We start from the raw sequence: 27,222 nt of genomic DNA on the forward strand, positions 1-27,222 counted from the left end.
CCTGGAAGCTAGTTTACCTAGGCCTGGACCCAAGTTAAATAGAATCTCATACACACACACACACACACACCCCAAACCAAGTTGACTTTTAATGAGTTGACTGGTTTTGGAAGAAGGCTAGCTAAGGGTGTTTACTGACAGAGTATTTTTTAAAAGCGGAGTTTCTGTTGAGTGGCACTGAAATACTTGCCTTTTTGAAATTTCCAGTTCCCATTCCTGGTGTCAGTTTGTATGAATCCTGAGAACATGATGCTCTAAGTCTCTGCACCCTACAGTATTTCATGCCATTTGCTGAGGCAAATAAAGGGTGAGTCAGCAAGCACTATCATCTTAGCAGAGCACTGTTGGAAGCAACAAAGGATGTGATAGTGAAAAATTATACTCTACATCAGAAGTGAAAGAGCAGTGTGTAAAATATGAAAGGGGGAAAGCTGTCACCGGAGTCTGTGCGATAACTCTCCTGTCTCCTGGTTCTGGCAACTTCATTTAATAAGCTGTAGTGTTGTTTGGATATCTCACAGAAAACGTATCTGGTGGGGTAAAATGGAGATGTGCTTGGCTTTGAAACATCAGGAAAGATCACAGAGAGTCTGTCGTGTTCTTATGTAGCTTATGGCAATTTGGGGCTGGTCGAAGGGTCCATAGGAGTAGGTAGTCTTTTGTTACACAAGCAGATACGATGGAGGCGACAAGTTTTCAGGAGCACAAGTTTTCTTGAGTTCCTGAAGGAGACTTCATGTGCCAAAAAACTTGTCTGTTCCTTTCCGTCTCATATCAGCTTGTCTAATAACAGATACTGTCTTTGCCAGAAAACATTATCTTGCTGAATTTTCAAATAAGAAGTTGCAAGATAAGAACAAGGATCTATAACTGACTATTAGAGATAGAAGCATGGTCAAATTTCAGACATAAGCATCTTTGCTAAAGATACTGTTCCTAATGATTTCTGTTTATTTGCTGATAAAACATGATTGAGACAATCCCAGAAAATTATCACTTTTCAGTTTTAGAAAAAAATTGATCTATTTTATTTTTTTAAAGTAGTGAGAATATTTAAACATATATATACTCTGAGCCTTAGGGTCTTTTTGCATCATCAGTATATAAATTCTGAAGAAACAAATGATGACTTTAAAACATTTACCTAATGTCTTTATTCATACTTTGTGATTCATAAGAATCAGAATTAAATTACTTACCACAGGCAGCCATGACTATCAACTTTCCTGACCTTACTTATCAGTCTGAAGGTAGGGTGCTCGTAGCTCATTTGGTTTTAACGAAGATCTCTGCAAGAGCTTGATCGTGCTTATAGAAAAGGATTGCCATGTCTTGCAGATTGCAGTTACACTTTAAAAAACAAAATAACAATGTAGTGGGTGGAGAAAGGGGTTTATCTTAATACGGCAATTGAGCACAGTGACACATACTCAAGTGAGGAAAACCTGTTTTCCTGTAAAATGGTTTTGAGATCAAAATCATGTGCATTTTATATGGAAGTGATTATTAATATAATTTCACTGATAAAACAATGAAATACTCTTGACAAGCTTGTCTCCATTCCAAATTTGTATTGAGAAGTAAAGGAACGGTGTGATGTCTCTTTGCCTTGTCTTGTAGGTACAAAATTGTTTAGGGTGCTGCAGAGTAAAATAGGCCCACGGTGATAGCTGCTTCCAGCAATACCTACTTCTTGCCTTTAAAGCAGAACCTAATTTATATTGTGAGAGAGATGAGATGTCTATCTTGAAATAACTTCTGAAACCAGCAATGAATGTATTCAATAAATAAATTTTAAAAAACTCTTTCAGTTTCTCATCTCTGAAGAGAGATGGGTTGTGCAAAGGTCAGAGCACTATCAAACCTTTTCAGTTTGTTTAAAGATGGCTGACAAGTAGGTCATTTGCTTGAGTATTTATATACATTAAGAGCTTAATCCTGGTTGTGCAGGTTTAACTGTTTTGGTCCAAGCACAAAAGGCTTTCTTAAATGAAAAAAAGAGTTTATACATAGTTTCTTTGTAGATAGTTTTGGAAATGTTTATATTTGGATAGTCGGGAATGTTTATATTTGGGTAGCTGGGAATGTTTATTTTCCCAGGAGCTTCTGGAGGTTCCTGTGAGAAAATTCCTTGCTCCCCTCAAGTGTGGATTGTTGGCATTGCGGACAAAGCACGTGGGAGCCCTGGACACAATAGTCATTCTCATGACAGTACTGCAGTTCTACAGGTTGGAAGGCCCATTTTCTAGGGAAGTACAGCTATAAGCTTGCTAAAATGAGCTTTTATTAATAGATAGATCCTGTCTCCTAAGGCAAAGAAAATAGAGCTCATAGCAAGTCCAGAAAAAAAAAAAAAATCTATGTGCTCCCTCTCATCTGTCTAACCTGTATTTATGCCTTCTACCGCAGTAAATCTGATGAGCAACGTTACCAGATTTCCCCAAACCAGAAGTGAATTACCATCTGTTAGGTAAAACCGCCACCGGATCTTAGCCTCCACTGGTTTTTAAACATTATCACAAACTGTCGTAAGAACAAAAGAAAAATCCTTACTGATAAATCTTATTTTCCCTGCTTCTCTGGAAATATATGTGAGTCTTTCAAGCTTCCACTTATTGGAGAAAAATTTGGTGTGTTCAGAAAGCTCTCGGTCTCCTCAGGGAAAAGGGGTTGCCAGCTGACAGGACTCTACCCACAGAGCTGCTTCAAGGCACTCAGTCTAGAATAATAGAAATGGGATGAAAAACAGTAATCTCCAAGTACATGGCCCTATATTTTCTACTAATGTGAACTTTTTGGATGAACTAAGACTTCATGCATCGGAAATAAATTACACGAAGGACAATGCAGGTAAATTAGCTGATCGAAGCATGACTGAGCAGCTGATCTAATGCAGCGGAGAGAGGCGCACAGGATTCCCAGGTGAATCCAGAGCACTACATTTAATATGCACAGGTTAGGCCTTTTCTGGAAAGCTGTCAGTAATGTTATCGTTCACGTTCAAGAAAGATGAATTAAGACTGGAACAGATAGGGTGATCTGGGGAATGGAGAGCCTGTTGTATGACGGTGTACTGGAAAAGCTTGGCTTATTATTCTAATGAAATGAAGTATGAGAGGGCATATGATTCCTTTCTTGTGAATACATCAGGAGACAGGTATGAGGAACAGAAAATAATTACTTAGCTAAAAGACCGTGTTGGCAGAAGAGCAAATGAGTATAAACTTTCCATGAATAATGCTGGGCTGCAAATTAGAAAATTACTCTGAACTATTATAGCAATCATTTTTTTTGGAATGACCTTCCTGTCAGAAGGGTGGGAGAAGAGATTCAAATAATTTCAAGGTGTAGTTCAAAAATGTGTGAAGGGGTTTTATTATGCGGTGTCCATGACAGTAAAGTATTGAAACAAATGATCTGGAGGTTCTTACGGCTCTGTGTTGCTGATAGTTCTTTTTATTAAAATATCAGGCTCTTGACTGCTTTTCAAACTGTTAAGACTGCTTTTGAGGGGAGTGGGGTTAGTCAGAAAATGAGTACTCATATTCTTTCATACGTTAAAGCTGAAGCAGCTTTCTCAGCTTCTCTCAAAATCTCTTATGGATGTCCAGAATGCTGACAGATGGGCACTGCTTGTAAACATGGCACAGACTTTAGGGAAATGATATTATTCATTTTAAGTCTTCGCAAAAGTTCTTTCTGGTGGTGCTACTGCTGCAGCTGTGTGTAGCAATAACTCTGGGAAAATGCATGGCTGGAATTCCCTGAGGGAGACACCCAGTGGGAAGTGAAGGTTGGACTGACTGGCTGAGCAGAAGTGCTCTGAAATATTCACTTTACAATTTAAAAACTCACATTAAAAAGTTAACTTAAAAGGGAGGCAGGGGATAAAATCTTCAGCTTTCTTTTTGGGTAATCTTATGACAATTTTCTGCTTCTGTGGGAGCTGATGGTCAGTTCTGTCCCTCCCATAAAAATAACTAATTCAAAGTACTGAACTTTAGGCTCCCAGCAGGCAATGCATTCAGGTATTGGCAGAGGGATAATACCGGCTTCCAGAGGGAACTTAGGTGGAGGATGTGTACTGGGGACATGACTGCTAGAGCTGCAGAGCGTTTTAAATTCTGAGTTCTTGTTTTTAGCTGCTCTCATGAGTCAGAAGGCTGAGAGATATTTTGTATAGAGTATTGAAAAGTCTGGACTTGTTTAAGGCAGCAAGATTTTTTTTCTGTGTTTAATTTGCGAATAGCCTTCTGCCATGTGAGTAAATGCTGCAACCTGTTGAGGAACTGCGAGTGTTGGAAATACCTATACTAGATGCAAGTATAAACTTTGTTTCTAGTAACTGGCTCATCAGTGTAAACAGTGTCATGTTTAATTTATAATAAGATTTCTGAAGAACTTAATGCAACTTTTATGGTAATAGATAAAAATTATGAAACACAGATTTTAGCATATCCAAAACCAGACTGTTTCTTCAGTAAAGAAAAAACAGGAGTTTCAATTCATTTTGTCAAGATATTCAGAGTCATAGTGCAATATTTACTTAAATTTTGATGCAGAAGATTGTGTTCCAGTAATTTTATACTGCCATTGAGTTCATCATCTGATCAGTCCAGCAATATTTGCCTTAACTGACGTTGTGTGTCACACATTGAAGTGAGGCTGTGGTGACTGGCTGTTCATCTGACAACTCTATGTGCTTTTCACCACCCTTGGCTTATGTCCTCTCAAGTGTCCCCTGAAATAAGTGGTTAGAGTACAAGTTCTTTCCTTGGCTTCTCTAGCATGGTTTTTTGGCAGAGGCTCTCTGATACTCATATGGAAATGAGCAGTTGGTTTTTTTTTTCCCTCCTCCTATCCAGCTGCCTTAGGCCCTGTGAGCAGTGTGAATACTTTCAGTCTAGGAAGGCATTTTCCCCTGAAACTCCAGCTTGGACACTCCAGTTGTAGTCCACTGCTTCAGGGGAGCAAGATGCTCAAACAGGCAGGCCAAGAGGTTGCCAGATCAGTCATGTTTTGCTCAAGTGAGATGCACAGCTAGATGCAGAGGGGGAGAGGCGTGGTGAGAAAAAGTGTGAGAGAAAAGCCTATATATGTAGTTCTACACCCTATTTTCATAATCATTCTGGAGTGAGTATTCTTTGGGACGTAATTTGTCAGAACATCCGGGTTTCCCTGGATGCAGTTAACTGCTGCCTTTTTTTGGATTGTGAAGTCTGTCTCAGTGATCTTTGGGTAGTGGAATTGTAGTAACCAGCCTAAGATATTCGGATTTGAGCAAGTAAAAACTCCCTGTTGGCTGGCCCATACAAATGAATAGCCAAGAAAAGCTTAGGAATGCTCCATCAGTAGCTTGCTGACAGAAGCTAGAATTTGCCTTCTGTGACTTTTATTTCACAGCAAAAGCAAGCAGGGAAGAGCAGGCATCACAAGCACTTTGTGATGTGATTTTTACTCATCAGATTTTGTGGATTGTTCCCAGTATGCAACAGACTTTAAAGGGGTGATTCCCAGAAATTGGGGGGGGGGGAGCAAGTGGCCTACTGGTTGATTGTAATGACTAAGGATGTTATGATGTTATGATATATTATATAAATATTATAACTGAGGAAGTGCCTGGAATATTCAGTACCTATACAAGATTATAGAAAGCTTCTTCATGTGCTTAGGCTTTGTTCAAAAGAACTGAGAGATGGAGGGAAGAGCCTGTATTTCAGCATTTTGGTACCAGTGGCCATTATAATGATTGCAAAAATTAAATGTTTTTGAATTTTGCAACTCCTTCCAAAAAAAAAAAAAAAAAGTTGGCTGATAAGCAACCAACCAAACAGCAATGCAATGCTGCCTCTGTCAGTCAGCACTTACCGCTGTGGGGACTCTGAGCAGGCGAGTGCTGTGTATCTTCCCTGTCGCGGCTGGACGCGTTGCAGCTGAGAACGGATGGTGTTTCAGGCTGCTGTAATGCTTGAACCATCACGTGTAGGTGTTTCTTCCTGGGTGCAAACTGTAGGCACTGAAACCACAGTGCAAAGGTCATCTTTTGCTGGCAGCTGTTCGCCAGGGGAGTGACGATGATCTCATCATGCAAAACGGGAATGCTTTGCAGCATAGGTCTGCATTAAATCTTAGCTGAGAGTTAACTGGGTGCAGCAATTCATGGCTCTTTCTTTTCCCTGAAAAGCAGTGTACTGCAGCAACTGATACTGGTGGAGTATCTGTACCCCAAGTTTTGATAAAGAGCAAATTAATTACTAGTAGCAGAAGAGCATCTATTTTTAATGATGCTAAGACTCAAATTTTAATTATATCTAATTTATAAAGACCATTTTTCTTTGTCACTTTTAACCTCTCACATAACCTTACAGCGGACAGATCTTTCTCAGTGGAAAAAAAAAAGCTGCTTCAAAAATAGGTTAAAAAAATTGAATCTAGTGCTCATGCTGTGCACTACATTAACAAGGTAAACAAACAGTTTCTTCCTTCCATTTTTTTCATTGCATACACTGAAAACATATTAAAGATTATTTAGATTTATATGGATAGATTTGACAGCTTTTTCACATTACAATGACTCGAAGAGATAAATCAGACTTAGGACTTTGCCTTCACATGTTAGTTATTTATCATACGAGTAGCTGTGGAAGAGAATAGACCTAGACATAGGGAGGTTGTTATAACTGTGTTTCAAACGTGTAATTTTCAGCTTTGTGCATTTCAGTTTTGGAGCGTACTGGGGAAGAAACTCTGTATGGGATCTTAGTGCTTTGTGGGGGAAAGATCACTGGCACGGGCTGCCTGTTTTCCTCCTATCACATCTTCAGAACGGTCAGTTCTTAGTTGTGTTTGGTAATTTGCAGAGTGAGTGTCAGCAGCTGACGCTGAGCCGTGCCGAGTTGGGCCCTGTACCCAAGCTGTAACCTCCTTGTGGAATCTGAGCTACAGTGGGCTGTTGCATGGGTATGGTCAGCACTGTTTTGTGTAGAGGCACAGGGACAGGCAGTACAGCTCCGGTACGGCTGGCTGTTACGCTGAGTTGTTAAGCTTTGGTGGATCTGATCTGACTCTCTGTAGCATGTTCCAAAGCACTCATGATGTATAGATTTTTCTGTTACTTTGTCTATTCCAGCTTCTATTCGGATGTTGGAGGTGGCATGTTTTTCCGTGATGCACTCAACCCAGAGAGAGCTCCTAAGTACTCTGTTATATCTGAACTGTGGATTTCAGTTTTTTGAAGGCAGTTCTGATTATATGCCCAAGCTGTAAACAAACAAAAAACTCCCAACCAAACAAAACCAACCAACCAAACCCCAAACAAAACTGTGTGCGTAATCAAATACTCAAGACTTTTTTTTGTTTTCTACTCTTTATTCATACGCCTAATTTTACACCTAGATGAGCTGTTAAATTCTGTTAACTTCAGTCTTTGCTCAGGGGGATCTCATAATGCTTATCTTGTACCCTGTGTTGATACTCTTCTCTAGAAAGTACACAAAGATGCAGTCTACACAGAGAAGAGACGGGTATTCAGTTCTACAGAAGCTGGAAAGAAAATCAGTTTATGACGATTCTTAGAGACCGAGAAGTTCATATTTTGTATTTTCCTCACATTATTTCTTGAAAAGCGTGCCTGGAGGTAGTGCATAGTCTCAGTGCTGCACAGATGAATGATTCTGACTCCACACTCTGCAGGAGAGTCACAATCAAACACTGCCTATAAGTAGTATCCAACTGTACGCAGATATGCCTGCCCTTCTATTTGACCCTTTCAGATAAATAAACACCTGAAACTGTCTCTTGGTATACAGCAAATAATAGGGGCATACATATACTATAGATAGTAGTACTTCCCTATAGATAGGGATATTTTCCCTTATATAGATAGCAATACTTCTCTATTATAGGTAGTATGGAAATATATATATAAACGCATAATATTTTCTACTCTTAATTTTATATTTTATTAAAATATATAATAAGCATAATGTGTAATATATAACTAGAAAAGCATTGCAGTAAAGGTGATATAGCATATGTTCCCTTTATTTGTTTTCATATTTAATTTTAACATTGGTTTATGTCTCTGGATAGCAACTTTTCCATTGGAACTGTATCCTTGCAATGCCACATGCATGCCTATTGGGAAAAGACTTTCTTGCTTTGTATGGACCCTTAGAAATAATTACGCACTAAACGTTGGAACATGACTATATTAACGTTGTGCTCCATCTAATAAGCAGGTCTCCAACAAAGTATCGATGGAAGTGTTTTACTTTGCTGACTACGCTATGTTGATTGAACTATTTAGCAAATTGTTAATCTATATGATGAAAATAAATAGCTGGTAAATGTACAGCGTCTCGTCAATATCATCTTCTAAAAAAGAATTTGCTGCACGTACTGGAATGGGATCTGTCCTATAAAAACTGATCGATATTGTTGCAGAACCTAGTAACAATTCCAGCGTTTTCAGCTCATCCAGCACATATACATGAAGCTATAACTTCTTTGACTGAAAAGTTACAAGAAAAATAGTTACTCCCTGACTCTGATGGGTGGTGACGCATGGCTGGCAGGCAGGTGGTGGCGCTGAGGGTGGGGGCTGACTGTCCATAGCAGCTCTCTGTGGAGTTGTGGTGGTTGTATTAGCGGAGTTCAGTGATCACCTTCTGTGCAAAAGGGCCTGTGGGGGAAGGAAAGGTGCGGATGGTCATGGTCCCAGAGCACCTCCAGCTAACGTAAAGGTAAAATTGTCTCTGTGTGTTGTGTTCTGATACCACTGCTGGAGTTATAGTGAGGGAGTGAAATTGTGAATGACTTCCTGGAAGGTGCTGTATTGAAAGAGTGTAAGTCAATTTTTCTGTGACTTCTTTCAGTAGTCTCTCTTATCCTATATTTTGCCTGGTGTGGTGTGTACCTAGTTATTGTGAGATGGCGAGAGCATCTAACAGCGGTGACAGAATAGAGCCAAAGACTGGGAAGTCATTGGAAGCCAGCGGTGATTTGATGAGGTAAATCTAGAGTAACTGAGAAAAGGATCTAGCATTATTTCTTTGCAAAACTTAAGTGCCTTCTGAACATGGCCTTTGATCATAAACTGAAATGCAAAGGCTTTAATTAAGAGCAGGCACAGAAGTTTCAGTAATGATAATGATTCAGTCTTCTGAACTTTGACAGTGTGTGTGAATGAGTCTTAGACTGCCATGAATGACTGAAAGAAATGTTCTTTTTAATCATATAAAGCTGCTTTATACTAAAGGACAGTTAATTAAAGATGAATTTGGCATTTATGCTTAGAGAAATTTGACACTTAGATACGTCTGTGATAAATGCACTAGAAGGTATAAGGATAGCTACTCATGGCGTATTATTCTATACGAGATTTAAAGAAAACAAAATATATCATGAGCGTCCACTCCAGTGCACTGGTGTTCTTCCTGGCATGACGCGCTGTGGTGTATACAAGATAGCTGTATTATTTTACAAACTAAATCACTGGAAGGAGTGCATGTTGTTAACATTTTGCGTTTGACCTAGGTTACGAGCTGCCTTTCTTGCTTACTTTTTTGATCTCTTCACACATCTCTTGTCTGGGAAGGCAAGGCTGTAATATGTGTTATTCCAGGGAAGTTCAGTCTTACCCCAAATCTGAATAAACTCACCATTCAAAGGTTTGCATTTTGCTCAGGAAAACCTAGAGCAAATAATGACAAAACTGAAGTTCTAACACAATAACGAATGCTCGAGATTAAATACAAACAAAAAGATAGATTTTATATTTTGTAGTCTTTTTAGAATACTATTGGGGCCATTAGGGAAAAGTTGGTTTATGACAAGGTTTTCAAAAGTACAGCAGCTGTTTTAATCTTGTAATGTACTGGGAGAATATTTGCTCTTTCAAATACTTTGTCTTTCTCTCCTTCCCCGCTCCCCCCTGCCCTTCCCAGGTTCATTTTGTGGGTTGGTTCTAGAGCTGAGTTGTTTCTTAGGTTTTGTATTTTGTTATGAACTGTATGACTTTGTGTTTGTAATGGTGCTTGCCTGGGCCTGTGTGGGCATTGCGTAATGGGGCTCTGATAACTGCAGTATTCTAAGAGTTTAAGTTTGTTTGGGAACTCAACCAATAGACAACATGAAAGGGGCCTGACTATCATAGCTCCAATATATGTATTTACATACACATATATGACCTTTCTTTTCAATGCATATTTTAAAACTGTTTCTAAAAAGAAAATATTTGGACACACTTGGATCAAAAAATCCAGTTTCTTTTCAAAAGAAATATATTTCAGAGAGAAGAGAGGCGCAGTCTAATGCCAGTCCCACCAAACGCACTATTTACGTACATTTTGCTGTATGACTACTGATTATAAAGTGGTTAAAACCAAATGAACGCAAACAAATAAAAAACCATGTAGCTGAACCAAAAATTATTTTAGAACTGAAATCTGGAGTTTATGGATCCTACTTCTACTACTTTCTTTGTGCCACTAATGAAATTGAGCTTGGAATGACAAACAAGCCACAGAAATTTTTTCCTTATTAAACTTCATTTGGAATTACAAAATGTGCATTTGTTAGATGGAAGACTTATGCTGTAGGTTGGTCAGGTCTTGACATCCCTTTCTGCTCTCTGCTGGGTCAGAGAAACAGAAATAAGTTCTCCTGAACTGAGACTTTATCCAGCAAAAGAAAGAATGAATATTTTATGATTCTAAATGTATGTTTGATACCATTGATTTCAGTAAGGATAAAAGATACTTGGGCTTTGTCTTGCTTTAAAACACACCTTAATATAATTCAAAAACTATTACATATGTTTTAAAATACTGGCTGAACTGGGTTACAAATGCATCTTCCTATAAATAATGATGAAGAGGAAGGTTCATTCTTAAATTATTTGTTCACGTTTCTTGAATAAATATCCATAATAATTAGAAAATGGAAATACCTCACATCCATGTTGGGCCAGATGTTACCTGTTAGAGGCTCACATGCAGAACAGCATTTTAGCATCTTAAAATGGCGTAGAATTTTTGGCCTGACATTGATACCCTTTCTTTCTTTTGAGAACCACATCTGCTGTAAGTTATTTCTCCAGCCCTGAAAAGGTTAAGGCAGGTATCGCCATCAAGGAAATATCGCTAGTTTTATTTTCATTTGTGACTTCAAATATTTACAGGTGAATTTTAGATACTAATTTTGTGTTGAAAATTTTGTACTAGTGTTGTGTTGAAAGCCAAATGCCTTGGAGTTACTAATGTTGTGTTAGTGGAAAAAATCCAAATGTAAAATTACATCCAAATGAGGACTCCCACAGATTTCTAAAGTATGCTGGCCCTCATTAAATTAATTATAGCATTTCTTTACTATCTTCAGGCTTTTGTGGGAAAAAAATTGTTCTCACTCTAGAGAATCAAGGGATAAGAGCTGACTGAGAAAAGGTATAGTTCTACTTTGTCATGTCGCTGTAGCAGATTTTTGGTTGGCCCTTTCTAACGTCAGGGTGTATTTAGGATAACAAACAGACAAGTAAAATTATCTTTGTTTTAAAGGACATTTTTCTTTTTCTGTACTAAGTTGCAGCTAGAATAAAAGAATTGAGGAACACATTTGAGGGCATGGGACAAAATGCTGACAGATTTGCAAAATGAGTGTGAGTTTTACTTTGAAATCAAGTCAATAATTTGTCCTTCGGGGCCTGTGCTGTAAATGGATATCTGTTATTTAGGCTAGGTAATCGAACAGATGTGAATGCTCAGTACATGCCTCCCTTGTGTGTTGCTGAAGCTGGCATCCTTTTACCAGCAAGCTAATCAAATAGGCTGTTTTGGCTTAGGCAGACCATGTTAGAGGGGTGTTACAGAAGTTTACTTACACTTTTTCTGTCCCATTTTTACTGTTTAATCAGTTCTCTGTTCTCAAACAACATTCAACAATAAAATTATATAGACACTAAACCCAGCCCCGCCCCCCCCCCCCAAAAAAAAAAAAAAAAAAAAAAAAATCTGTACCAGATGTTGGGAAATACAGAAGAGGAAGTCAGGCTGTCCCATACTTTTTCTTGTGAAATGAAAGCAGGTACAGGGACTTTCCTTCTGTGAATGCCTACAAATATTTGTTACCTCAAAGATGCTCAGGAAGTGGTAGGAGGAGGAAGGGCCATACATTGTATGAGACGGGATCAGGATGTCTGTTGCAGATCAGCCTGCAAAGGCAAATACTTTTTTGGAGAAAATACTTTTTAATGTACTTTGTTGTTTCACTTGTGGTTGAAAACAATCTAGATGAAGAATTCTGACAATCAAGTTAGAGCCAAAGAGTCTGATTTTCTCCCTTTAGAGAATCAGGGAAGCTGAGAATGGTAAATGGGTAGTGGTGAGAGACTTTTCTCCACAGGAGCCAGAAGATACTGTGCTTAAATTATTAATTAATTTTTATTAAATTATATACATATATATACATTTATCTCCAAAATGTAGAAAGTTGAGGAAAAAATATATGACCACTTCTCTCATTCTTATTGAAAAGTAACAGCAAAACAATAATGTTTCATTTGCCTTTTTTATTTTTTCTTCTTTCCTCAGGTCCGCACCAATGTCCTACCTGATCACAAGGAGCCAAGAGCAGATGTTGGAGTAAGCAACTTTTTTTCATTAATCATATTTTTTTTCACCTCATCAGCAGACACAGGCACCCGATGAAGAGAAATGATGTTCCGCCTAACTGGTAACAGGAGCTGGCAAGCTTTTTTAATAGCAGAAGTTGGGTTAAATGAATTTAAAAAAAATCAACGCAGGAGTCTTAGTCTGTGATTGATGTAATCCCATTCACATATTTCTTGAAAATCCTTTTCAACTGAAATTATCCTGAGACAAGCACAGCTATTTAGACTTCTTGCTACTGTCATACAAGCAATTTGGATGAGATTGAGAGCTTGGAATTGCATTGCCTCAGTAGGCCTGTTCTGTCACCTTCTGGTTTTCATGTTCAGAGTATGAAAGGTTCTGCTGTAGGAGTTGCCTTTGGGTTCACTTTAAGAAAAGGCACTGGTGACATATGGAAGACTTGTTTTTCTGTGTAGGTCTGTAGAACTTACACCAAAGGTATTGGGATGTAATTTCTGGGTCTGAAAAAGCTAGAACCTCACAGATAATATGGACACTTCATGGGGGTGGGAGATGTTGGTCCTGCTAGAGCTGAATAAAACACCAAACACCATCTAGTGCAAGTATCAGATTTCAGTCTGCAAACATTTAAAGTGACTGGTTTTTTAAATTTTTAGCCTAAGGTGTTGACTACTGCATTACCAGGGCTTCCTTGGCATGGTTTCCAGGACTTCGGCTAGTGTTTGAAAAATGTGTAGCTCAGCAGCAAGTTCAATCTTAGAGAAATAATCAGTGTGTTTCAACTTTTCGTATAGCTATTATAGAGACTTTTCGGCTAGCTGAGATTATTCATCAAATTACTCAAGGCACATATCTTAAGTTTTATAATCATAAGTACCCCACTAGCAAAATTACAGAGGAGCATTACTCTGTAATTAGCATTACAGCAGCAGTTCTTTTTAAAGCCTACTTTTCAAGCCTCTTCAAGTCACATGTGCAAAGTTAGACTTGTTTGTAGACTGCCAGTTCAGGCCCCAGGGTAGACTATTTGTATCTAAATCAGTATGGAAGAAGTACTCTTCAGCATTATTTGAAATTAGACCACTTGAACATTAACATAACTCCCTTCATTTGGGTCATGGATCATTCACAATTTTGTTTAATTTTCAGTATAGCTCCTAATTGCATTGTCAGGCAAATAAAATTTTATTCTAAATAAGCATAAGATTATGAAACTAATAAGTAGACTTTTTTAAGCCCATAAAATCATTCAGCTTTAATTTCATAAGCCTGGAGAACTAGATATGACACTTGGAGACGGTTAGTGGGTACAATGACAGAAAATCCTAGATTGTATAAGGAAGCAGTGTAATTGCTTCTTAGCCCTGATCATATGAGGACTCTGAATTAGGGTTCTTAAATAGATTTATAGTTAAATAATACTGCAGAAAGAAGCCACAAGTGACCCAACCTGTACAGTTTCATTCCAGATATGCCTCTCCCCCTTTCCAAATGGTAAGGTTGCAAATACAGGCACGCAAATGCCATGAAATGCCAAAATACTGTTATACAGACATTGTGCTGCAGAATGTGTTCTCGTACCAAGAAGGATATGCTCCTCTAAGAAGATAACTGACCTGAGCTAATCGTGCCAACGTAGGGTTTTAGTGAAGAAACACTGTCACGCTGACTGATCTAAAGGAAGACAGGACTATCTGTGTGTTCACTCTAGCAAGGCTGTGCATCACCCCGTGTCTCACCTGGATGTATTTCTTGTAAAAGTACATGTTTCATTTTGGCAGTGAAAACTAACCGCAGTCTCTGCTTGTATGGCTATGGCCTTTTTCTCTATATGTTTCCTATAGGCATAGGCCTTTTTTCTTCCTTACTTCCTCTTTAGCGCTTCCTAAATCCAGTGTTTTCCCAACCTTCCCTAGAGTCTCAGCTTGTATCTTTTCTCCTTTGCTGCTCAAGTGCAAACCAAAGCACAGGAAATCTAAGCCTATATTATTGATAGAAATGGGCCATAACTGATTACTTAGTTTTCCCAATTGGAGACCAGTGTTGGTGCTTACCTAAATTGACAACTATGATTTGAACTGTACATTTTGTATGCAAGAAAACCTATCTTAGTGTAGAGCTTTATTGTTAGCATTCAAATACTCAATATTCGGCTGGCCTTCCTGAAAGAAAGCAGGCTCACGAGTTTTTTTGGTGGGTTTTTTTTTGTGGTGTTTTTTTTTTTTTAACCAGAGGAAGTTATGCTTCTCAGTAGCAACAAATTATCTTTTCTTTTTCCCTGAAGGGGAAAGTTGCTCTCCGCATGTAGCCTGTGTTGACTCTGAGCAACTTGATTCTTCTTGAATTTTGCATCCAAGAGCATGTATAATTTACCCTGGAATTTTACTTTGCCATTCCAACAGTAGACTAAAATTAGTATAATGTAATAAAAACAGACTTTGTGTACTTCGTTTTTTTTTTTTGCAAAAATTCAATGTGATCTTATGATCTCAATATAATTTTTTCAGAGCAAGTGATATTGAGTTTTATACTTGAAAGGTAAATGGGTAGAAGATGGCTGTAGACTGTTACTTTCTTTTCTATTGTTCCCAGGGCAAGAATGCTACTGTTGGCCAGGGTGACCAAATACGATTTTGAGCAATACGTCCCAGGATATGATCAGAGGGTAAAAAATAACCAAAAGCAAAAGAGGATTAGTTTGTTTTCCTTTTCGCACTATTTTCTTGATGATGCATTGCAGGTGATTTTGATAGAAGGAAAAGATAGTTGTGTAGCTTAATTTAACTTTAGGTCTTCCAGTTCCATTAGACATTTCTCTGTGCTCGTGCTGCAATGAAGAGGTCCACCTTACAATGGAAGAGGAAGAAACAAGGACTTACAAATGCTGCATAAACTAGATGAATGCAAAATTTCTACTACTAAACTTGCACAGAACTCGATGTAAAAATACCTTCTCAGCAGATATATTCTTATTGGGAATACATAGATGGTAGTGCCTAAGGCTTGAGGAAACACCATAGCAAGAACAACTTTGGTAAAACACTGAAGGCTTAGCATTTCTTGTAATCTAGAGATTAGAAATATAGAAAGAAGATGATGTAAAATGCAAACGCTTGTACTGAACAAAAATTTTCCAGTGCCTGTACATTTTACAACCTGTCTTTTGTCAGGTTGTCACACTGTTCTTAATGAAAGAGAGAGGCTCTTGCCCATAAAACCAGAGTTTACCAATTTGCTGATAATCATGCTCTAGATGTATTAAAATTTTCTACTGGATAGTGTGTCAGACTAGGTTATTGGAATGTAATATTTTTCTAGGTACCAAAGAAAGATTTCAAAGTGTCAGACCAAAAAAAGTAACAATTAAAACCTAAAATATTAATAGAGATGTTATCTTTTCTTTCTGCTTTGTTTTGTAGCGAAGCTTCCTGGGCTGTACAACTTTCAGAGTAGGAGACTTGATAAAGTCAAAGGAGCAACAGTTGACTCTTACTCTCAGGTAAGTGTCTTTCTCTTTTGCAAACCATGTTGAATTAATCACCCATGGCATTTGATGATTGCTGCTTGACTGTGTGTGAAGCTCCGTATTACTTCAGGTATATTAGATGTCAACTTCAAGTGCTTGTATTTCTACCATGCACAAAGTCAAAATAAAATACCAGTTCTTTAAGCTGGAGCTTGCCATGTGTCAGATTAGAAAAGGTTTGTAATTTTTTGGGACAGTAACATATGGGAGAATAGCAGGGACCTTGAAGTAGGGGACGTCCTTTCAAAGCTTCCTTTAGAAAGGAGCATGAGGTTCATGGTTTCATTTGATGAGTGTGGTTTAAAGAATTAATGCTGTACAGCTCGCTGGTTTGGCTACTAGGCATATTTAAAGATGGTGGACCTAATGACTCAAGGCTTCTCTCATATGAAACTGGCTGCAGTTTCCTAAACTCATTACATAATGGCAATGCAGGGGTGATGTACAACTCTAATTAGTGACACGGGGTACAGAGTTGCAGGAGAGTCAGAGGCAGTGTTCAAAAACTAGGGCTGGGATGAACAGATATTTCCTAAAGCTGTTCGCTGAAGAGAAAAAAATCAGTTTCCACCCCTGGTACTGACTTGCATGGCTTAAGATGAATCAAGATACAAATCAAAACTTTTTGAAGGTTAGGGGAAACCTTTTAGGCTGTGATTTTCAGAATTAATTCATTGGACTTTGTATAGTGCAGGGATTTTGTTGAGCTGATTTTTACAAGCACAGTGGAGGCTTGCTTGGGATTACCGGGTATGTATAGACAAGCATCACAGAGCAACTGCCCAAACTCACCATGTTTCTATATGGGCAAAATTTTGTGAGAAAAGAAGCTGTGACTAGGAAAACTGAGACACTGGTATATGTTCTGCCTGGGAGGTACACAGGTGATGTAGAAAAGTTGTGTTTCATTCTTTATCCTGTGCACATGAAGCCAGCCTTGATGTGGCTGAAGGCCCATATTACAACCGATTTAACACTGTTGTGGTACTGTCACTATGTCAAGGATGCTGCATTTTTTTGAAATGGAAACTTCTTGAAGTATTTTGGTTTTATTACTGCACCTGCCTTCCTATTATAACAACAATAGTTGCATACGTGTGTGTAGTTTACAGGGCAAAGTTAACAAAATGCCTTAATTCAATTTCTCCCAAACACAGAAAATGCCATGCTTAACAAGCTGATAACTTTGTTTTCTAGCAAAGAAAACCAATCAGATAAAATGTGAACTGACTACTCTCTATGGAAATGTATGGCTAGATAAACAAATAAACAAATACCAACTTAGTGTTTGTAAGAGTCTGTTCTTACAGAATTTCAAGTTGTTTCAAGTTCTTCGGGACAAACGTTGCCTCTCTGGTTGACATATTGAAAACTTGATTTGATAGAATGCCTCTGACGGGTGCCATAATAAGTGACAGGACGTAAAGTTTCAGGAAAGTTTGAAAAGAATATGTATTCTGTATCTAACCCATCTAATACGTAAACAAAAAGTTCAGATGGATAACTAATAATCAACAGGTGACAGATTGCCAGGTTAGTTTCAGCTGAACCTCTAAGCTTTTTCAGATCTGCTTTTAATTAATATCTTTAGTCTTCTATGTTCTCTTTGTGCAGCTAACACTAGAATACAAATATGATACCAATGCAAATTAACTTGCAGATACATGAAATGGTAGATTTTAGTTGGTTGGATTTTTTTTTTAAGGAAAAAATCCTAACTTAAAAAATGTGGGATTCTTTCCTGATTATGGCTGTTCAGCAGCACAATATTAGCAGAATTTATCCACATTTCCTCAATGGCAGTTTAAACAGACGAGTCTAATAATCTAAACTTGATTTCCTCTGATTGCCCTGTTATATTAGTACCCCTCAGGAAGGTAGGAGATATACTAGCGGCCTTGTCAGAGCATGCAGTTCTACTTAATTCTTGTTGATATACTTTGGATGGGAGTTTACCAGGGCGTGCCTGTGATTGAGATATTCCTCTGAGAGATCTGAAGTAGAGATTTAAGGATCCAGAAATAGCTCTGCAGGGTGCCCTGTAAATATTGGTGTAATTGTAGAATCTGGTTACTTTTTCACTGTGTTTCTCAGTTATTATGCCTTGCCATCATTTTTCTGAGGTACTAGGTAACAATATAAAACTGTTTCTAAAGGAATTTTCTCATGTTTTTCTCAATCATTTTGTGGAGGGCTGGTGTACATCCACAATTCCTTACTGTTGACAAACTGTGCTCTACTTTTTCCTTGCCCCACCATTGTACCTTAATAGTGATTAGGGGCACAAATTACAAAATCTCTCCAAAATAAGTTTGGTTGGGTTTTTTTTTTGGATTGTTCTTTCTTCTCTATAAAGGTGCCCCAAACTGATGGCTGAGTGTTTATTGTAGATGCGTGCACCTATATCTAATCATAAAAACCTGAACAAGTCAACGTGTAGAACTGCTTTAATGCTGACAATGTAAACAACTGATGTTGGCAGAGGAATTTAGATACTGGAAACCCGAGATCGCAGTTTCCAATATGAAATCTATAAAACCAGAAATGCCTTCTATAGATTTGAATGTTTCTTTTTGCAATGGTAATGCAATACTCCTTGCTTCCAGCTTTCTCATAGGGTTGTGATGGTGAACAGGATAAAATAAGCTATTGAATAAAACAAAAGCCATATTCAGTAGCAGAATATTTCTTAATATTGACTATATGTTGCAATGTATCCAATTTAAAAAAAAAAAGCAATCATGCATCCTTTTTTTCATTGTAAATGAAAGTGAAGTAAACAGATTGCTATTTTAGTAACTCATACTAATATATATATTTTTAGTTGTTTTACATTTGAAGTTCAGTTATTTTTTGCCATGCCTTTCTTTTAAGAACAGCATAATGTGTTAGGTTTTTGTTGGGGTTGTTTGTTTGTTTGTTTTTGGTTGGTTGTTTTTTTTTTTTCTTTGATTGAGATCTATGGCCTTTTGTAAAGGGCTATCAATTAGTACTTCCATTAGCTGCTTCCCCTGTGGTCATAGTTTGCCCTGTTTCCAGGAAAGTCCTTTTTAGCTTGGGTGATTTTGGCATGATTTCCAGTAAGTTACATGTAAGAAGCAGCAACGAAAAAAGATAATAGTGCTCTTTTGTGCTCTCTGTAAAAGTAAGGTCTGTATGTCTAAGATGCTCCTCTTAGTACAAAAGTATAAGTAGGCTACTTAAGTGTGAAACTAGGGTCATATTAATACCATTTGTATCCTTTCACCTCTGTAAGCAGGAACTTTATAGTGGTGGAGCTAACCATACAAAACCAAGAACTAAGACAGAGTGCATGAATTATGCAGATTATCTGAGAGAATCTGCCTGTGGATGTCTGTCAATCATGTACTATACAGATGTTCTTTAAGCATGTGGCTGTACTTGCCTCTTGGACAACAGACAATAGCTATTTTGTCTATCAATGTTCTTTTTTTAGCTGTCATATTTTCTTTTATCTTGGGCAGGGCCAAACCTATTTCCTTTAAATAAAGGAGATAAACCATAGCTATTTTTGGAAAGTTCAAAAAAATAACTCCAAGACTCCAATAAGGGAAGCCCCCCCTACTTCCCTCCCTCTTAATGCTGTCCTCCAAGCACCTTGTAGGTCACTGGGCCAGAAGACATTTAACTGCACTTCAGTAGTAGTTACATTCACAGCGTTTAACTAACTAGAGAGAATTTGAAAGCAGCACACTAATTCTGCAGTTATTTATGTGCATATAACTTCCTCAGTAAATGCTGACTATAAAATACTACATATTTAGCTGCTTTTCCCTATTAAAATTCAGTACAGGTCTGCCTACAACTAGCTTTATTTGATCTCCATCCTCAAATTGTTTCTTGGCTGCTTCATGTCATGTCATCCACCCCAGGAAGCAGGTGAGCAATGGCTTGGCTTTATAAGCCAGGCAAATCTCCCATACACCCGAGGTGAAACTTGTTTTGACATGAAGCTTAATCAACAGTACATTGAAATCATGAAAACTGAGGAGGAATTGAACGGCATAAAAGTTTGTTTACCATAGAATGCAACAGAATGTTATTTACCAGTGGACCTGTTTAAAAACAGTATTGATTGCAAAAGGCTCCACTGTGAATTCACAGAATAAACATTTCTATGCAAGTACAACAGTTTTGTGCTTGCTTATTTCAAAATATATTGCATCAGTGGAGAAAACTATTTTATGACAATGTGTATGTTAGTCTGTACTGATCGCATTTATTGCATAATACATTATGCATTGGAGAAAGGGGCTACCTGCTAGACTGAAAGTCATGCAGTTTGGTTTTCAGGCAGTCACTCGCTTCGTCATTTATAATTAACGTAGCTATGCAAATACACAGTCTGTTTCTCTTTTTCTTTGTGTTCTTGAGCCATATTTTTTCTCTTTTCTTTTTGGGTGTTTTTTTTTTTTTTTGGAAGAAAGGTATGGCCATGGGAACCAATTAGCAGGCCTAAATTTGCATATTGAACATGCAGCAATGAGACTTGATGAGAAGAGCATTGGAGGCAAATGGTTGCTATTCTCAGTCCATCCAGCTCACTTACTTTTCCACTGCTAGCTTGTTACCTTCTTTCTCTCTGGATGCCTGTGTCAACCTTTTATTGCCAGAAGTATTAAGGTGGGCACATATTCCTGCTGCTCGTGATGGTGCTGACTAGCTCCTTCCCTTGCATTTGAGGGAGCTGATACTGACCTGATGATCCTTAAGGACTTGGGATGGTAAGGAAATCCATGTGTATAATAAACTTTAAATTACTATTAGAAACATTAGTAAGTAATCGTGGTTTTAAACCTGAGCTGAATTCATGATGGCTTCAAAAGTCTCTGGATTTGGCCCAGCGAGCAGAACAACAATGTTGCTTTTAACACCTATAGGAGTATTTTTTTTAAAAAAAGTTCAAAACATACTGTTTTACTCAGAATCAGCTCTGCAAGGTTCATCAGAAGGAGGCTCCTTGGTGACTCCATCTTAGGTGAGTGCAGACTGTCACAGGATTATGGCTGTGGTAGGTGGAGTGAGCACTGCAGTACGTAGTCATGTTGGACTGAATGGTTAAGGATAGACTGAAACATTGCCAGCTTTGCTGCCAAAGCCTGCATCCTATGACACTGGATTCTAAACCTGGTTTAAAAATCATTCTTCTAACACTGTCTCCTTTTGGTCGTATTCCAAATGCAGATGCTCTGTGGACAGATATCAGGCAATTGGTGCTCCTTGTCCCAGGCTGCTAAAAAAAAAATAATCAGCTATTTTCCAACTCCATAAGCCAGCTAGACTTTGAGCCATATGTGGGCTTCTTCACGTTGACGCTTTTTCTTTATTCTTATTGCTGTATTCCCCTTCCCTGCTGTCCCTGTGCAGGTTTGTCAAGGTGCAATCCTTTGTCCTGAGGGTCTGTAGTGTCTCCTGTCTCGTGACTGTAAGCAATTTGATGTAGGGACAGTCTTCACTGCACCATGTGAGTGCAGAGTGTGCTTTTCAGCTTTATTAAACTACAGCAAATGAGCTGATTCTATCCTTATGCGTTATGAAGTATCCCAAATCCAATTCATTATTCTCCTGCTGCTCTGTTGAGAAGCATGTGTGTATGAGATGGTCTCTTCCTGTCTGTCCAGGCAAATGCCATGAAATGTATACGTGTGTGTGTGTGTGCACGTGCGCAATACTGTTTGTTACTGCAAAGTAAAATAATATAGAATTTTATCTTATTTAAGCGTGATCACTAGGCTTTTTATTTTTCCCACTGCATCGCTTCTGTTTCTCACTTTTAATTTTCTTTCAAGCAAAATTTTAATCTCGTGACGTTTCTTGAAAGTTTTAAATGCATGACATGGCTGTTGTTTGAAGACTGTCACGCACCAGTGGTATTTTAAATTCACAGTGTCTGACACAGCTAATGATGATTTATCCCTGGACGTTTATAGAGCTCTTTGTTGATCTGTGTGCCTGTAGCATTCAAAAGAAACTTTGGGTTTTTTTCTTGGGGTTTTTTGTTTTTCAAATTGTGTTTTCATATTTCCATGTGGAAAAGTAAGAGAAACAGAGGAAGGAGAACAACTACAGTGCAACAGTCCTACTGTTTAGTTTTATTCTGTTGCATTAACTTCCCTTGCAGATACTGCATGTTTCAGAATGTCATATTACGTATGTATTAGACCAGAATAGGAGTTATTTTGAGATGAAAATCATTGACAAAATTGATATAAAGTGAAATTAGATCAATCTTTTTTTTTAAACACGTATGGAGTAAGCTTCCAAATACATACTGCTGCCTGTGCAGGCAAGCAATACAGTGCTCACTGCCGTCCGAGGCCAAGCCTCTAATAACAGCAATGAGGGTGAATATTTAGTGTTCTGAAGAATGGAAGACAAAGACTGAGAAAAGCGTAACTGGCATTTCCACTTTGACTTTGTTTTACTTGCGCAACAGGCCTCATTGGCTTGTATCCGTTTGTTTGCAAATTGAGCTCCATTTTGTTCAACATTTGTTTATACTCTTAATTTACCCTGATGTAATTTTAAATCTGAACTGGTTTATGTAGGTCAGTCTCAGACTTGCAGGTCTCTCTGGCCTTAGAAAAATGTGTTCCCTAAAAAAAGATGGGTGGGATTTTACTTCTGGAAGTTGAGTGAATGTGACCTTTTCCTTTCAGACCAGGATAACAGCAAAGTGCTGTTACATATTTAAGCCAGCCTGGTAATGAGGTAATCTCTTGACACTTTGACCAGAACACATTAAGCTGTTGAAAAATTTTCAGTCTTATAGCCACACATTTACTCTGATTTTTAAAGGTATATGTGATTTGCTAATGTCAGTTATATTCCCTTTCTCCTGCAAAATGCTGTAGTCCATTTGTTGAGGTAGCCTAGTTTGTGTGCTGGTTTGACACAGGAAGGAGAAAACAGATGAAATCAAACCACTAAGCTATAGCAGCTCAGGGAACGTTCTTCATTCTGAAGACTCGTAAGTTCTTCTCATGCATTTCAAAATTATTATGTATTTTTGCTCATAAACACCCTTTGGACATTGAACCCTTATTCCTCATTACTTTTCTTTTGTAGACTTTGTTAATTAATGTAGGCTTCTTTGGTTGCAAGGCTATCTGGAATGGGTGCATTTTTAATTGTTCCTTTATTTTGTTGTCAGTAATGAATTTGGCTTAGAGCAAATGAAGTAGTGACACATGTAAAATAATAAGAAATATGTCTTTTGCAAGGTTGTACATAGGAATGTATTTAATTTGTATAGTTGCAAGATGAGTGTATTCTACTGAGCCACATATTGAAACATAATGATTTGCAACCGAAAGAATTATTTAAATTTGAAGCTTGTGGGTAGCTATCTTTTGAGACTTCACTGGAAAAAATAAAAGTTCTTATTTAGCATGATAAATAAGTATCCATGCCTGAAAAGACTAACGTATGTGCTTAACTTTGGTCTGTATAAAGAGCCGGCATACTCCGACTTAATTAAGGCCTTATACTGCGTGTGTAAACACAGATTATGTAAAATTGTGGGAGCTCAATGCAGAGACAGGGTCCTCCTGCCTGGGGCATGAGCAAACGCTCTGGGAAAGCCTGCACATGGCAGCAGGCAGCAGGGCGATGCTGAGCTGGGCCTGCCCTGCCTGAGGGCTGGAGAGGACGCCTGTCAGCGTGGTGCTGCTCGGCGGCTCTCGGTGCCTGAGAGGAAGCGGGAATTGGCTCGCAGAGCCGTACTGCGCCAGCTGGGCCTGCGGCGGTACCTCGGCGTAGTGCGGCGCCGTGCACCTGGGCGTACCAGCCGGCCAGCGCTTGGACTGCTGTTTTATTCCTGGTTGGTGAAATGAGGAAAAGGGTGTTTGGGGTTTTTTTTCCTTCCTTTACTAATATAATATGAGGACTACTTTCTGAAGTTCTGGAATGGTTGACAGCCACCTGAGCATGAGCCAGCAGTGTGCTCAGGTGGCCAAGAAGGCCAACGACACCCTGGCTTGTATCAGGAACAGTGTGGCCAGCAGGAGCAGGGCAGTGATCGTGCCCCTGTACTGGGCACTGGTGAGGCCGCACCTCGAGTACTGTGTTCAGTTTTGGGCCCCTCACTACAAGAAGGACATCGAGGTGCTGGAGCGTGTCCAAAGAAGGGCAACAAAGTTGGTGAAGGGTTTGGATAACAAGTCTTATGAGGAGCAGCTGAGGGAACTGGAGTTGTTTAGCCTGGAGGAGGCTGAGGGCAGACCTTATCGCTCTCTACAACTACCTGAAAAGAGTTTGTAGCGAGGCGCGGGTCAGTCTCTTCTCCCTTGTAACAAGCGATAGGATGAGAGGAAACGGCCTCAAGCTGCACCAGGGGAATTTAGGTTGGATATTAGGAAAAACTTCTTCACCGAAAGGGTTGTCAGGCATTGGAACAGGCTGCTGAGGGAGGAGGTTGAGTCTTCATCCCTGGAGGTATTTAAAAGATGTGTAGACGTGGCGCTTGAGGATATGGTTTAGTGGTGGACTTGGCAGTGATAGGTTAGCGGTTGGACTCAATGATCTTAAGGGTCTTTTCCAACCTTGACGATTCTATGATTCTATGAAGGGTGTCTGTGTTGAAGGGAGTTTTGATATTTTTCTGCAGCAAGGATTGCCCTAGGAGTGTGGCCGTTTTTAATGGAAATACTTTTTCATAATATTACTGTTTCTGAAAGTCATTTTTTCTTTTTATTGCCAACCCTCTAGTCCCTCTTCTATGTATTTCTTTGTCCTGCTTCATCACTTTTCATCTTCACTTCTGTGATTATACACAATACTGCCCCAAACCCATTTGTTTTCATTCTTCCTCGCTGTGCTTTTGCAATTCTAAAATTATTCTCGTCATTTCCTTTTGCCAATTTTTGCTTGGTGGCTGTTGTTATACTTTCCTCATTATTATTAAATGATCTGTTACCCTTCTTTCCTTCCTTTCCTAAAATCCAGCTGATCAGAATAAACCAGGGGAGATGGATTGTTCCATTAACCTTGGTGGTTTGCTACCAGTGAAAGCTCAAAAGGCACTCAGTATTTTTTTTTTTTTTAGTTTAAACTCTTGTTTCTTCTGAAAGGTAGTGAGCAGTACTCTCTGTTTGGAGATGTAAATCTGAATTGCTACTTATTTTTGCCTGATTGGAAGTAAACTATTTGCAGAGTTGATGATAAAGGAATACGCCTGGAACTATATTATCTTCTCCCATATAGTTAAAGAAATGGGACTGATTCTGAATAATTACTCCGGGGAGGGACTACAAAAGGAAAAGAGATATTCAGATTAGTTTCATTATTTTGGTTTAGAAGGAGGTTTATTATTATACTAAGCATGTCCTTTCTTTACAGGTTATGTTAGGAAACAGAGCAGTGTAGTGTGCGGTGAGATTGCAGGTCATAAGTGGGGTATTGGTGCAATATGTTACCGCCATTTCTCTGATGTTCCACAGACAGAATAATGTCTAGAATGAAAATTTGGCAACATTTGAGGGTTCTTCCACCATTTATAGCACTTAACCATCCTCAGTTTCATTACAAATACTTTAATTGCTATAAAGAATTTAGAGAAAATAAAATATGCCTTATTGTTAACATTTGCTTTATGATTGTAAATAACGAGTTCAGTACAGGTGATGGCAGCTGTACAGAATGGAGAGGTGACTAAATGTTTACTGACAGTATTTTTACTGAAGTAATGAGATGCTGCAGATGACCCAATGTCATGGGTTTTTTTTCTTCCAGGGCTTCTGATGGTGGAAAGACCGTTGGCACCATTGAAGTCAATCTTGTGAAGATGGGAGAGCTAGAGGATGGGGAAACAGACCACATCACAACAGATGCCCAGGATCAAAAGGTAGAAACTCAGTTAATTGCACAAAGTTAATTGGAATGATCAGCTGTACCAAATGCCTAAATTACTAATTCCAAATTGGGTTAAGGGCTCAATCAAAAAAATCTGGAATAAAATAGTATATACACTTGATCTTCCTAAATTAAAACCAATTTTTCATTAAAATGTACAGAGTAATAGTCTATCCTCAGTTTACTAGTCCCTCTCCTTCTTTAGGCAAAAAAAAGAGCTGATTTTGACCTCAATTGACCATATTCAATCACTCCTGATCAAAAAACTGTCCATAGAGACGCCATAAATCTGACTTCTTTTTCCCTTGGACAGTTCCTCTGTTTTCTGCCCTTGAAGTCCTGTTCACGTGGATTTTTATGTGCAACCTGTGTCCACAATACTGAAAACCTGGAAAGAATGACAGACAGGCAAGCCAAAGAAGAGGTGAATCCCCTTGGAAAGGGGCAGGTTCATGCAAAGCTGCATGTCATGGGAGCACACCATGGTGGGGAAAATCAACAGGCGGGAACTGAGTAGCAATGATGCCTCAGAGTGCTAGCACAGGGCAGCGTTGACCAGACCAGTATGTAGTGATTCTAATTTGGGGTGCTCATTGTGTGGGAGAAGAGGAAGGAAGACCATAATACCTATGGCATAGTGCTGTACGCTGTGGTGTATTCTGCTCTTCATGAAAAAAAACCCAAACCTTTAGATAATGCTACAGGTAATGTAAGATTAAGGACTGCATTTTTGTTGTTGTTGTTGTTTGTAAGTAAGATATAAGAATATATTTTTGGAAAAAAGGGGTTGTTTTGAATATCTTTTCTTCTCAGCCAGAACAGTCTGCTTTTGGGCCAACCTCTGAGGATAGATTTTACACTTTTTAAACCATTCTCAATGGATCTCAATGCCCTTTTAAAACAATGGACCAGTGGGACCAGTTCCAAAGAAGCCAACGAATGTTGTGAAATCTTTCTGGTTTTGTACTACAAAACTTCCACAAGATATGCAACATGGACTGTTTTTTCAGCCTTCTCTTTTGTTTTGCTTTTCTTCTATTTCAAAATGTGGGACAAGAGTTCTCACAATTATTTGAGATGTAATTAATGATCCGTGTCTAGCTTGGGCGAGCTAGAAGGCTTTAAAAGCACCTTTCTAGGGGGTTTAATACCTGTCAAGAAAGACCAACCCTGTGACACCTGTATTTTCTGTGG

At 38.6% G+C, this 27,222-nt stretch overlaps 1 protein-coding gene across 3 annotated transcripts in view; it reads left to right on the forward strand.

The window, feature by feature from the left end:
• The window catches only part of INPP4B (inositol polyphosphate-4-phosphatase type II B), a 340,922-nt gene that overhangs the window by 196,412 nt on the left and 117,288 nt on the right, over positions 1 to 27,222 (forward strand). For 2 of the 3 annotated variants that reach the window (XM_075090505.1, XM_075090504.1), the window contains exons 10-12: positions 12,588 to 12,638; positions 16,049 to 16,128; positions 25,909 to 26,020. In XM_075090505.1, coding sequence (XP_074946606.1) covers positions 12,588 to 12,638; positions 16,049 to 16,128; positions 25,909 to 26,020 — 243 coding nt within the window. Of the gene's footprint in view, positions 1 to 12,587; positions 12,639 to 16,048; positions 16,129 to 25,908; positions 26,021 to 26,341; positions 26,453 to 27,222 lie in introns of all 3 variants that reach the window. The other variant, XM_075090503.1, reaches the window with a different exon arrangement.

The sequence above is a fragment of the Phalacrocorax aristotelis genome, chromosome 4, assembly GCF_949628215.1.
Source record: "Phalacrocorax aristotelis chromosome 4, bGulAri2.1, whole genome shotgun sequence".
Taxonomy (NCBI): Eukaryota; Metazoa; Chordata; class Aves; order Suliformes; family Phalacrocoracidae; genus Phalacrocorax; species Phalacrocorax aristotelis.